This window comes from Misgurnus anguillicaudatus, chromosome 20 (genome assembly GCF_027580225.2).
Source record: "Misgurnus anguillicaudatus chromosome 20, ASM2758022v2, whole genome shotgun sequence".
Lineage (NCBI taxonomy): Eukaryota > Metazoa > Chordata > Actinopteri > Cypriniformes > Cobitidae > Misgurnus > Misgurnus anguillicaudatus.
In genome coordinates this window covers 14,606,822-14,620,213 of record NC_073356.2, presented here as the reverse complement: position 1 = coordinate 14,620,213, position 13,392 = coordinate 14,606,822, and the positions used below count along the sequence as shown (strand labels likewise).

The window sequence follows — 13,392 nt, the reverse complement described above, 5'->3', positions numbered from 1 at the left end:
GTGTTAAACTCTAACATGACAACATCAGCACAACATTCTTGATGCTTGTAAAAATGATCTCATTGAAGCACTCGTTTTTAAGTACTGACAAAATTATAAATTCTGGGATTGAATGAGTCGAGACAAGTCACCGGACAAGACCATCACAAACATTTTATTTCAAGTTGATATGTTAACAGTTAAACATCCTACAGCGAAGTCGATTTTTTTAAAATCTGATTATTATTATTTTTTATTATTATTACCAATAAATCTAGCAATTTATTAAGCACTTGTGTCTTATATCGTATTGTATTTGTTACTATTTTATTAAAACAAAGAAAGGAAACAAGGTACATTAAAAAAATCCCATGGCGTCACACACACACTACTGTTTACAGTTGCCAATAGCAACGACAGAGCTAGGATACGTACTTCCGGGTGAAATGTCACTTAAAAGTCTTTCCAATATGGCTGCCCCCTTGGAGTTGTACTGTTGGAAAGGCGACTATGGATTACCTTCAATAGATGTCGACTGTTTAATTGTGCTGGTAAGATATAAACCAGTCGTTTCGATTACCGATTAGCCTGTTTTATTTTTGATATGTCGTAGTAATTGTGTATGTTTGTGTTGTCAGTTGTCGGTAAAGGTGGGAGGTGACTGGTGTGAATGACACATGTGTGTGCATATTGAAGGACTCTTCCGCTTAACGTGACTGAACTACCTACAGCTCGCGTTATAACGTTATATCGCGTTTCAATGTATAGTTTTCAGTCATGAATGTCAGACTCAGTACTATTATTAATGAAATAACACTAGATGATCAGGAAATGTATTTGTTCTGTTAACGGTACGGTACAGTACAGTACAGTACAGTATTAAAAAAAGGATCAGTCTTGCTACTACCGATTCTATTGTAAAAACACAAATAATTAAGGAAATTACAATTATAAATATGTATTTGTTCTGTTAAAATAGTACAGTATAATACATTATGAAAAACTGTCAGCCTTGCTACAACTGTAAATTAAAAAAAATATGTTTACATTATTATGGTTATTTTTTGTAAATTAATATGGTATCTTCAAACAGCATAATAAGCTTTTAAAACACATTTATTCAAAAGCGTTCTATTGTAAAAACACCATTATAAAATATATTTTTATAAGAATACATAAAATAATTTTGAATACACTTTGTCACAACAAATGTTGTAAATAAAGAGCCACAATAATTTTTTTTAACTTCTAAAGTGTGTCCCTCTTTCTCATGCTTCTCCAAAACCAAAGACGCTTAGTGTCCACGTCTACTATAAAACACCCTCTGTATTTTAGACAACTTAACAAACAATAATATTTTGCAGTGGCCATGTGTGGCAGATTATCTGCCTGTCATGTGCAGCTGTATAAACAGCCAGCAAGGTGTGCATGCAAAAGAGTGTAGGGGGTTTCTTTACAAAGATCCAAACTCCCTAAACACAAAAAACAAACAGTGTCCGAGAGGGTCTCGCATTTCCCGACAATGACAGGAGGACAAATTCAACTTATGGACAAGGATAATACCTAAATTTACACTTACAGCATTGTTGCCCTGTCACTTAATTATTATTCAATCATTCAGTAAGTCTTTTATAGAGGATTTATTTAAACGTGTAAACGTACACTGTAATTTTATTTATTTATTTATTTTTGATCTGCTGAGTTTTATTGGCATCGAATGACAATGAATAACATGCCATTTAATGGTCTCACGCCTGTGGTGAGGAGAAAATTTTTCTTATGTTTTTTTGTTCAATTATGAAAGAGTTTCTCAGAAACATGAAGAATGTTCCAGCTCTGTTGTTGAAATGATGTGGGCAACGGAGGGTTTTACTATGCTGATGGCTTTCCTCTCTCGTCTAGCCTAAACATTCTGGAGTATGAGCGGTTTATGGTTTCGTGTTTGCAGAACATAGCAGTGAGTCTTCAGTTACCATTGCTGTAGTATATAGAGTAACTAAAGATCATGATGCAGGCGCCAGGAAAAGGAGAACCTGCAAATTCACATTTAAAATTGCTTTGCTAGGGAAAATATTTGAACAAGTAAAATGTTTAGGATTTAGACTAAAAGGTGGTGGAGGTGAGCATGGTAATTTTTTCCTAATGTTATCAGGTTAGTTTTGGACACGCATGGTTGCTTAGATAAGAATATGAGTTAAAGATTCTAACTGGAGCCTTTGATTTATGATGCGATTTGTGTGGCCTATTTTAGTGATCTCTGTTAGAAAGTATGGCTGTTTTCTGTGTGGAATTAAAAATTGTGTAGCAACTTTGATTGATTCATGTTTTTCTGACATGTTAGCACATTTCAGACCAGTAGCAGATGGATAGGTGGGACGCCTGCCTGGTTTATGTATCAAAGCGAAAGATGTAAACGTAAACTGCAGCCAGACTCGTTCAGAGCAAACTTCTCAGATTACCAACAACAGTGCATACAGCAACACTACTTATGGTGCATGATATGACATGCATATTTTTGTGTTTATTATATTATAGTACATATTATTATGTACTATAAAAATCTAACTTGATACTTTTATTCTATAAAACCTATTTAGTTTAAATACATTTTTAGTCTTTAGTTTAAAAAAAATAAATACAAAATTTTGTTTAATATCTCAAACCTGTTAAATGGCAGATTAAGGCAAATGTTTTTTTATGTTCAAAACCTTTCCTATAAGCAAATGTCACGAATAACAGTAGTCATTGGGATGTTAGGATAATTGAAAAACTTTTGTCCAACAATTTGGATGTTCTTAAATGTCAAGGTAGTACAACTGTCTTTAATTAAAAAGTTAGCAAGTATAACATAAACGTAAACATGATATCACATCATCCAGTGAACCCCAGGTAATCTTTATTGCTAAATGAAAAGTTTGTAGATTTCTGTCAAATACTGAAATAATAGCTACTTTAATCAGTAATGGGTAGGCTGGTACAACCAATGTAAAACTAGAAAAATTATCATATTTTATTATTATGTCCATTTTATCATAAACAATTTAATTAGTATTTGAAAAGTATACTGATTTCACAGGCAAAAGCGTATACCAGCATCATAGAAATCTGTTAAATGTAAATTCATGGCAAAGGTCAGGTGGTGCAACCAGAGAATCAAAGGGTGCAACTGCTATGATTGCCCCTAGGAAATAAAAAATTAAGCTAAATAAATTTAGTCAGCTAATAATTTTAGTTTTAATAAATGCAAGCTAAGGTTGTCTACAATTGTTATGATACATTTTTAAATTGCTGTTCTTAAATTTATAGTTCTCAAATATTTTATATAGTTAAGTTTACACGTTCAAAATATTTTCACATTTATAGTTTTTAAATGCCACTATCAAATAAACAAAAAATCATTATGACATAGTGAGCGCATTAAAATGGCAAATAGACAATGATTGGTTGTACCACCTGACATTTTCTAAAATGGGAATATAAAAAATTGTGAAGAAGATCTTTTAAAATGTACTGAAATGTTGTTCAATAAACAAAATGAAAAGTTTGAAGATTTCTGTCAAATACTGAAAAAATAGCTACTTTAATCATGTAATGGGTAGGCTGGTACATTTTCTGTGTCAGGTGGTACAACAAATGTAAAACTGTTATTTTATCATACACCATTTAATTAGTATTTGAGAAGTATACTTATGAATTTGATATCACAGGCAAAAGCTTATACCAGCATCATCATAGAAATCTGTTCAATTTAAATTCATTGCAGAGGTCAGGTGGTGCAACCAGAGAATCAAAGAGTGCAACTGCTATGAATGATTGCCCCTAGGAAATAAAAACATTTTTAGTTCTCAAATCTTTTATAGTTAAGTTTACACTTTCAAAATATTTTCAGGTTTATAATTTTAAAATGCCACTATCAAATAAACAAAGAATCAGCATGACATAGTGAGCTCATTAAAATGGCAAATAGACAATAATTGGTTGTACCACCTGACATTTTTTAAAATGGGGATTTAAAAAAATTGTGAAGAAAATCTTTAAAATGTCTTGAAATATTGTTCAATAAACTAAACTTTTTAAACACATTGTTTCTGACTCAAAAATATGCATTATGTCCATGTTTAAAAGTTTTTGTTTTGTCATTGACACTTTTACCAAATATATGGAATATAACAAGATTTTGCACTGTTATTATGATAAATAGGCGACAATGCAATGCTCCCGCTTTCTATTTTTTTCTATTTTTTCTAATTTTTCCTTTCAAGTAGATAGGACTTTAGTCATGCAAGATTGAAATAACTGCCCAGAGGCATTGCAAACATGGTCGCCTAGTGGGGCGACTTCCTTAAAAGGAATTTTCTTATACATAATCTTTCTTATCTATATATCTTATGTTTATAGAGTTCTGTTTATAGTATCACTTGTTCTGTATTGTCTTGTTTCATTTTATATTGTGGAGTACGTGATTTATTTTAGGGCATGCTAATGCTCTTGTAGTTTTCCATAACAAACCTAGCATTAAAAATTGTATTGCTGCTAAATGCCAGCCCAGCACAGCTTAACAGTCAGGAACCCAAAACCACACTGGAATGCTGAGAGGGGAAGCAAAGCGTTTGATGTTCTTTAATAGCGGTTTTATCACTGGTTTGAAAACAAAATGTTAATGCTTTACTGAGACAACATCAGCTCTCATCCGATCTTTCCTTCCTCTCCATCTTTGCTTAGGGATGTAACTTTCATAAATTCCAGTAAAGCCATGAATACATAAACTATGATATGAATAATTTTTTAAATAATGCAGCTAAATGCTTGTTAGATGTTTAATAACAGGACCTCCCAAAACTGAACCAACAACTAACACAAGTCAGCACATTTTTGGATGGCACGATTAGGTCCTCCAGAAATGTTTAAATAGCAATGCTCAGATAATCTAACCCTACTGTTACTCACCTTTATGTAATGTCTTTTGAGGCGGTGACAGACTTTTAATACGTTTTAATCTAGCTTGGCATGAACTAGGAACTATGATTGCTCATAGTCAAACCCCAATCTCAAATTAAATTTCTCACACCTCGACACATAACACAAACTAGATGCAATGTGACAAAGTGGCAAAAGAAATTTTTTCTTTGCTTATATGAGATATTGCTTTAACCAGTCAGGACTAGGTAATAAGTAACTGGACATTTATTGGTTTTTTATTTTGATGATGTCACACGGTAATTCCACCCACTGCAAAATGTAATTGCTCCAAAGTATTTTACATAAGGTGATGTACAACCTCAGCGCATTCTTACAGGCATTTTGCTTGTTGAGTACAGGTGTGCTATTTTAAGGGATCTGACTTGATCAACTGATGGTCAATTGGTCAAAAATATCCTATGGATGTGTATATGAAGCAAGGATCTAAGCCATAGCAAGGGGCTAGTCAATTACTTAAAATTTAATTCCCTTTTGTTTTCTCACATAGGCCTACGCCAAGTTTGCAGGTGCACCGCTTAAAGTCCACAAAATCACCAACCCATGGAGAAGCCCAACAGGTGAGTTTGGAAGGTAAAACCTAAAGTTTGCTATGCCAGAATCACAGGTCAGAAATCTGTTGTTTGCCTGACAGTGCTTTTAGAAAGCTGTTAAAATTAGCTGCCGTAAAAGGGGACCGAATGACAGTTTAATGTGCTGTAAGAGGAATGCAAACCTGTCCTTACACCCTCTTATGTTAAGCAGGTTGTAGATTAGTGGGTCAAGCACCCATTACTTAGCACAACTGCAGTTATTGAATCTACAGATACTGGAAGCTGGTTTAAAGTTCAACTTTTAGCACAATTGTAATTTTGCTATACATGTATTGAATCCATTTATATTGTAAGCTGGTTTAAAGTTTATTAGATTTTATCAAGTAGAGTTTAAACTGGCTTAAACTGTTTTTTTTCCACTCTGAAAGGTACTTTGCCTGCTCTGAAGACCAGGGACGAAGGAAGCCTCTCTCAACCCAGTAAGATCATCATTCATCTCAGGAAACAGGTGAATGATTCCCCTAAAATCCTCAGCAACCTTTGACTGGTTAATGGCCTTAAGGGGCCAAATGAGCTTAGGCACACACAAATGCTTACACTAACAGGTGACGATTAGAAGCTTAAGCTTTCCAGCATCTAAATCAAGATTCGTAAAGCGTGTGAAGGTTCATAAAGCGCGTGAAGATTTGGATAGCACGTGAAGATTTGGTAAAGCACGTGAAGATTTGTAAAAATCTTCGTAAAGCGTGTGAAGATTCGTAAAGATCGTGAAGATTCGTAAAGTTCGTAAAAATCTTTGTAAAGTGCGTGAAGATTCGTAAAGAGCTTGAAGATTTGTAAAGCACGTGAAGATTCGTAAAGCGTGTGAAGATTCGTAAAGTGCGTAAAGATTCATAAAGTGCGTGAAGATTCATAAAGCGCGCAAAGGTTTTCCCTGTGTGTTGTGAGTGGTAGTAGTGTTATTCATTTTTTTTGGTGATTTACTGTTTTCGATAAAATCATCCTACATTATGTAAAAAACATTCTGTAAAAGTAACCTTGATATCTATAATATTTACTGGGATATTTCAAATATTGAAATTAAATTAAAGTCAGTGAGTGAGAATCAAAAAACTTTGATGCTCCTAATCTCAGATTATGAGACCATATCCTGGATTGCACAGTAACACATGTAATTGCATAAATAACGAAAAATAATTTTAACTGGTCTCAATTACTTAGATCAACATGTGTATGGGCTACATTTGTGCAGTAGCTGAAAGTGGCCTAAATCAGATTTTCTGTTCTTATTACAAAGTGTTAAATGCCACGTTTAACACATTTATCATAGATTCAATTTACTTTAGTTTTATTTATAGGTCTTTTCCAATGCACATGTTTCAAAGCAACTTTTTTACATTTCTGGAGGACATCAGCAAACACTCTGTAACAGACAGGCAAGATGATGTCAATGTTAGCATTCCCTTCCATTTATGTTTTAACTGTGTGAGTGAGATAAAAGCACTGCTGGATAAATCTGACTCTTTCCAGTGTCCTTAAATGCACATAAAACCTATTCAATCAGTTTAATGCAGTTAAAGTTAACTTACTATTTTGTTTTGTTTACCTGATTCATAAAAGGGATAGTTCACTCCGAAATGAAAATTCTATTATAAATCACTTGTCGTTCCAAACCCGTGAAACAATGAGAACACTTGTGCGCAAGAAAACAAAAATAATGACTTCATTCAATATTTTGTCGGTGCGTTTTCTGATTGAACCACTGATATCACATCATGAACTTTTTAGCAGTGTCTTTTATTTATTTTTGGGTTTGAATAGCAGTCTACGTGACCGTCACAAGCATCTTGGTTTTCATAAAAAATATCTTAAAAATTTATTTAGAAGACGATCGAAGGACTTACTAGTTTGGAATGACACGGGGGTAAGTGATTTATAATCAAAATTTATTTTGGAATGAACTTGGACTAAGTCAACACATTAGCAGTGAACACGTTTTACTGAGCTTTAACAACCAGAAAGTATCCAAATACACCTTTTCTTTATTTTGAAAATAATGTGTATTTTCTTACAATTTGAAGCCCGGAAGAGTTTTTTGTACTTTTTATCTTTAAAGTAAATGTCCGGGTGATACTCACGAAAACTTGGTTTTAAAAATGTCAAGCATGAAAATGTAAAAATTGCTTAAATTTACTTTTTTTCCCACCAGACATTGAAAAACAAAGTCTGGAGTAAATGGGAACATTAATTTAAAAACTTTTACTTATCATTTAACACTTTTTGTAACATAATTTAAAAAATTAGTCCTAAAAAATCTCATTACCGCAACAGTCAGAAAACATCAACACTGACATATTTTCAGAATGACATGACAAACCTGAAAGAACATAATTTGGAGATTCTGCACATTCATTTAAAATCAAAGTATTATGCTTCTATTAATTAAATTAACATTTAATAAGCATCTGTTGTGGTAATGATAATCAAAATGTCGTGTAAGCATTCTGACAAGACAATATTTCAAATTAACTGTAAAAAAAATGATCTTACCTGGTAGCCTTCTTGAAGTAACTGGTCCATGTGCTTGGTCACTCAAAATCAAACTTTATTAAAATTCTGTATGTGTGCTTAAACTGTTCTCAAAAAGTGTTGCGGAGGATGAGAACATCAGGCATGGACACATCATTTTCCTAATTTTTCTTTATTATTATTATACATGAATATTCAGTAAATATTTTTTCTGTCATCTAAAGTAGTCTAGCAAAACATCCATTTATTTATTTCTCAATATTTTTGTGTTAATTTGATTAAATTACAACATAACGCATGTTCAAACACAGCCGGACACATTGCGGTAATGAGAATTTCAGCAGAAAATGAGATAAAATTTACAATTATAAATTCTTATGTTGAAATCACACATTGTGCAAGGTAGAACACAGTATTGTGTTAATTCTGATGCTTTTTAATGTTACTATATTACACATTTTAAAGCTAAAATCATTAGTGCCGTGGTGTTTCAATGGTTTCGTGAGAATCACCCGCCCATTGGTTTAATATTTTTCCTAACACAATGACTTAGGACACTGTAATCCTAAGATTACAGTAAGGGGCTAAAGCGACAATATTTAAAGAATATTTTAAAAGAAAGGAAACTAACACTTGGTTTATTTTGTGTTGAGGTTGTTTTTTATGGGTATTCTTGGCATACCTTCTCATGTTGTAAGCAGAGTGGTTTCCAAATAATTGCTTCTGGTTTGAGTTTAATAGGCAATGAGTACAACTTTGCTTTTAAAGCTTGTTAGTGGTATGCCAAGAAAATGGAAGAAAACGGAAAATTAGAAATGTCTCCTTATTGAAAAAGTAGAGAGGTTTTTTGGCATTGTTGTAGACATTCAGAGGTGTTTTCAGGAGGGGGGATCTCTGTCGAGTCTAAACACATCATTCGTTTGCTACAGTATATTCTTTGTTGTCATAATGCAGCTGTTTTTTCGTGGTCAAATTACTGATTTTATTGCATATGTCACAATACATAAGTATAGTTATATTTATAAATGTATAAATGTTGGCTTTTCATAATGACAGTTGAATGATTGTCTGTCTCTTGTGTTTTTAGATGTACAATGCAGACTACGACCTATCGGCAAAGGAGGGCGCAGATACGCTTGCTTTTGTGTCTCTACTGGAGGAGAAGTTGCTGCCAGCACTGGTGAGGAGAAAGAAATATTTAAATGATTATAAAACAAAGTTTCGATTCTGAATTCAGATTAAAAAAGACATGAGCAATGTATAAGTCCTGCGTATAATATAAAGATGTTTGGCTTCCTGTATAACAACCTTTTAATCGTTTTTGTCCTAAAATTATGGAAAGCCTACTGGGACAAGGATCTCTCTCTCAGCCTTTGAGTTAGAGGCACCCTGTTGTTGTACTAGTATTTTATGTCTCTAGGGAAAGTTAAATTCAACCAACCGAGTAAATAGACGTCCCATTTCTTAAAGGTCATACCAAAAACGTCCTCCCCCAATGACATCTGTTTCAAAGCAGTTTGAAAAGAAAAGCTGTGAATGTTATCTGTATCAAATGTCAAAAATACAGATCCACTAATTCATCTAAAAACGTGTTAATGCATGCCAGGCCTGTAGATGGCGATGTTACTGCTTAAAGAAACACTAGGCACATATGCATTTTTCTTCAGAGCGATAAATACAAACAATCAAGACGACAAAAGCATCGAGTGACCCTGGACTATAAAGTGGCAAAAAATGCCAGTACCCCAAAACGCGGTCATGCGGTCATGTAAACGGACCCCTAGATTCACAGCGTATGAGTCAAATAAATTATACTTTGCAAGGCTGTGCATTCGACCGTGCGCATATGTTTGCGTACATGTAAAAAACAGACTATACTCCAGGATTAAGCCTTTGAAAGCTGTTGAATGTGTTTGAACAGTGCTTGTAAAGTTTGTGTATATGTTCAAATACTTTCTGCTGATTGATCGTTTATTGTCCCCCTGGGAACATCATTTCATGTTTACACATCCTGTTTCCCCCGTTTAAAACTCCATATTAAAGATGTTAACAGATTTTTTGCAGCTTAATTTAGTAAAATTTACGAGACAAGTAATCCTTCATATGGTTCTTAAACCTTATTTTTGATCAGGTCTACACATTGTGGATAGACTCTAAAAATTATGTGGACGTTACACGGTGCTGGTATGCGGAAAACATCCCCTTTCCTCTCAACTTCCTGCTGCCCAACCGCATGCACAGCCAACAGCTGGAGAGACTGAGACTTGTGAGGGGCGACCCAGTCCTCGAACCTGGTGAACAGCTGGAGAAAGAGGTTAGAAAACCAGCCACCAGTAACAGAATGTGATGTATTATGACATAAAGTTGTTGATATTTAGCTAACTAATACGCATTCCTGGCTTTGTTGTGTATGGTTTATTTGTTAAGTATTTTTTATTTGTCTTTTGAAATAACAACATTTATGCGAACTGATATAGCAAATAAAGCCAATGATCTAATCAGTCATTGTAGGTACTGTTGGGGATAAAGCACCCTTAAAAATGGCATAATAGTATAACATCTCTACTGAAAAGACCAGTTCAAACCAGCTAAAAATGCTTAGGCTGGTTTTAACTGCTCTTTTCAGTAGGGATGACTATAGCCCTGTACACACTGCAGTTAAATTCGTTTGTCACTTCTTCACTTTTAAATACTTGCGCAGTCCAGAAAATCACAGAGGAAAAAGCGTTTGCTCACTAGTGTTGCCAGATCTTGCAGAAAAATCTGCATACATGACACAAGAACAACATAATAAATCAAAATAAATCCAAATGCTTTATCTTAAAAAATGAAATGTTGTTACAGACATTTTTCCACTATAAACAATAATGCCACAATAATGCCAAAAACTTTATGGGCCAAGGCCAGAAGTGGTTAAGCGCTAAAACGATATGGTGGTTTAGCCCAAAAAGATGTGGACATGGCAACACTGCAAGACACAAAGGCCAAGATGGTGGTTTAATAAAATTGTAAAACATAACTATGTAATATTCTTTTGGTCAAAATGGCAAATGCTAAACACGCCAGACAGTAAACATTGCTATGGTTTGCTCTGTATAAATCATCGCATTTTTAGGAGTGAGTCACACATGAAATAATCATTTAAAGGTGCAGTGTGTACATCTAGTGGTGAGGTTGCGAATTGCAACCAACGGCTCAGTCCACTGCTCACCCCTTGCTTTTGAAACGCATGGAGAAGCTACGGTAGCCGCCACCGTAAAAACATGTCATTGTCGGAGACAACTTGGTACAAACGTTTGTCCGTTTAGGGCTTCTGTAAAAACATGGTGTCACAAAATGGCGACTTCCACGTAAGGGGACCCTCTGTTTATGTAGATAAAAACGTCTCATTCTAAGGTAATAAAAACATAACTGTTCATTATAAAAAGGTCTTAATACACCCCTGATAATATAGTTTTGTATATTATTTGCCATTTCTGTCAAGAGATCCTTCTAAAAATTACACACTGCAACTTTAAAAGTAATTTATTTTTTGCATTTTTTCAACTTTAATGAAATGAAACTTACACATTGTAGTAAAAGTATTGAAATAATGAAAGGTTTGAAAGTGGGTGCTGTTTTAGAATAAAGTAGTTCCCTTACAATGCACAGAAAACTTGAATTGTTTTTTGGCTCTAGTTGGTTTGAAAATATGGTTTGCTTATCCAAAATTAATCTTTTAGTGCAAAATGAAGCTTTATATATGTATATACATATACAGTCATCTCTGTGTACGCTGTGTTTTGTCTCTTGGTGGTCTACCTTTGTTTCAAAAAACCCACTGACCCTGCTGTTGAATCTTCATTGTGTTTACACAACATAGCAAGAATTAGGTCAGATGGCTTATTGCCATAGCTACTCCTTTGTGCCATCATTACTTTAATATATTTTGAAGAAAGTTACAGAAAAGATGATTATTTTAGGGTATGATCCATTTTCTAAAGCAGATGTACTTGGATGTTAAGAAAATGTTTCTTTTCTTTCCGCTCTTAGCTTTATCGTGATGCATTTGAATGTATGACTCTCCTATCGCAGAGATTGGCCTCACAAAAATTCTTCTTCGGAGATTCGTAAGCCACATCAGTTGATTATATTTGCACCATTTGTGTATGTGTCTGTTTGTGTATGAAAATTACTTTTTTTTTTCATCCTAGTCCATCATCGCTGGATGCGTATGTGTTTGCACACTTGGCCCCTCTTTTGAAGATTAAACTGCCTAATGGAAAGCTCCAGCAACACCTTAACTCTCTGAGCAACCTACAGCAGTTCTGCACCAACATCCTAACGCTCTACTTCCCTTCTGATATACAAGGTTACTTTATAAGCATACATTTTTCAAATTGGTTCAGTCTAAGAATGATGATTTTGGATTGTGTCTGATTTTGGTGAAATTCCGATCTGACTCCAGTTTAGGGTCAGGGACAGTGTGCATGCAAAGAGAACCATTTTTTCACATTGTGTCTTTTGAAACTCACTAACTTAACTATAACTTTACATTTCAGATACTCCGGGTCGCAAGATGCATGTTCAGCCTGACGGTGGAGATTTTGACAATGAGCCCAACAAGCGTCGTAACCAGATCCTTTCTGTACTGTTTGCTGTGGGAGCCATGCTGGGTTATGCCGTCCTTACTGGCATTGTTACCATTAAACGTGAGCTGCCACAGTTGAGGAACTCTAGCCATGATGATGATGAGGGTGATGAAGAAGATGAGGACTAAACGAAAGTGGCATGAGGAGACGTACAAACTATGACCTCATTTACTTTTAATCTGTGTACCTTCAGGCAAGCCCCATATTGGTGCTTTTTAAATTATAATTATTGTTAATACTAATATTAAAAATATTATCCTCCAGTGTCATGATTTCTAATTTTGTCAGGTTTTGCATGCAGCTGGGATTTTGATTTGCCGATTAATGTTAAGCTCTTCGTCTGTTACTGCAGAAAAAGATAAGCTTTTAGTTATACTTACAAATTTTTTTCCTACTAATGTGATAAATAGATCATCATGGAAATAAACTAAGAGTACTCAAAACGCAGAAACGCAAAACAAGCTTTTTAACTTTAACAGCTGCACTGTTATGCTTCATTGCTCTCACACTTTTGAGCATACTGTAAATATTACATTTTGCTGCATCGACCAGATAAAGTGGCTTGCAGACTAAACACACTGACATGCTATTAACATTTTCCAAAACAGAAAACTTGCCTAAAGTCATCATAGACTGCTTATCTAAAACCATCCATCTGGGAGCTTTCTGAAAGCTACTCAAGACCCAAACCTTTATAAATCAGGCAGATTTTAGAGGTCTCCAGAGGACTTCTAAGAAGAGCT

The 13,392-nt window shown here is 34.4% G+C and overlaps 1 protein-coding gene across 1 annotated transcript; it reads left to right on the top strand.

Moving 5' to 3' along the window:
* Positions 1-375: 375 nt before the first annotated feature.
* On the top strand, positions 376-12,913 carry mtx1b (metaxin 1b). Its single transcript, XM_055219825.2, has 8 exons — positions 376-530; positions 5,447-5,516; positions 5,918-5,997; positions 9,106-9,198; positions 10,150-10,332; positions 12,051-12,127; positions 12,212-12,369; positions 12,560-12,913. The coding sequence occupies exons 1-8, from the start codon at positions 426-428 to the stop codon at positions 12,775-12,777; spliced, it is 984 nt and encodes a 327-aa protein (XP_055075800.2). The 5' UTR covers positions 376-425; the 3' UTR covers positions 12,778-12,913.
* The last annotated feature ends 479 nt before the right edge of the window (positions 12,914-13,392 follow it).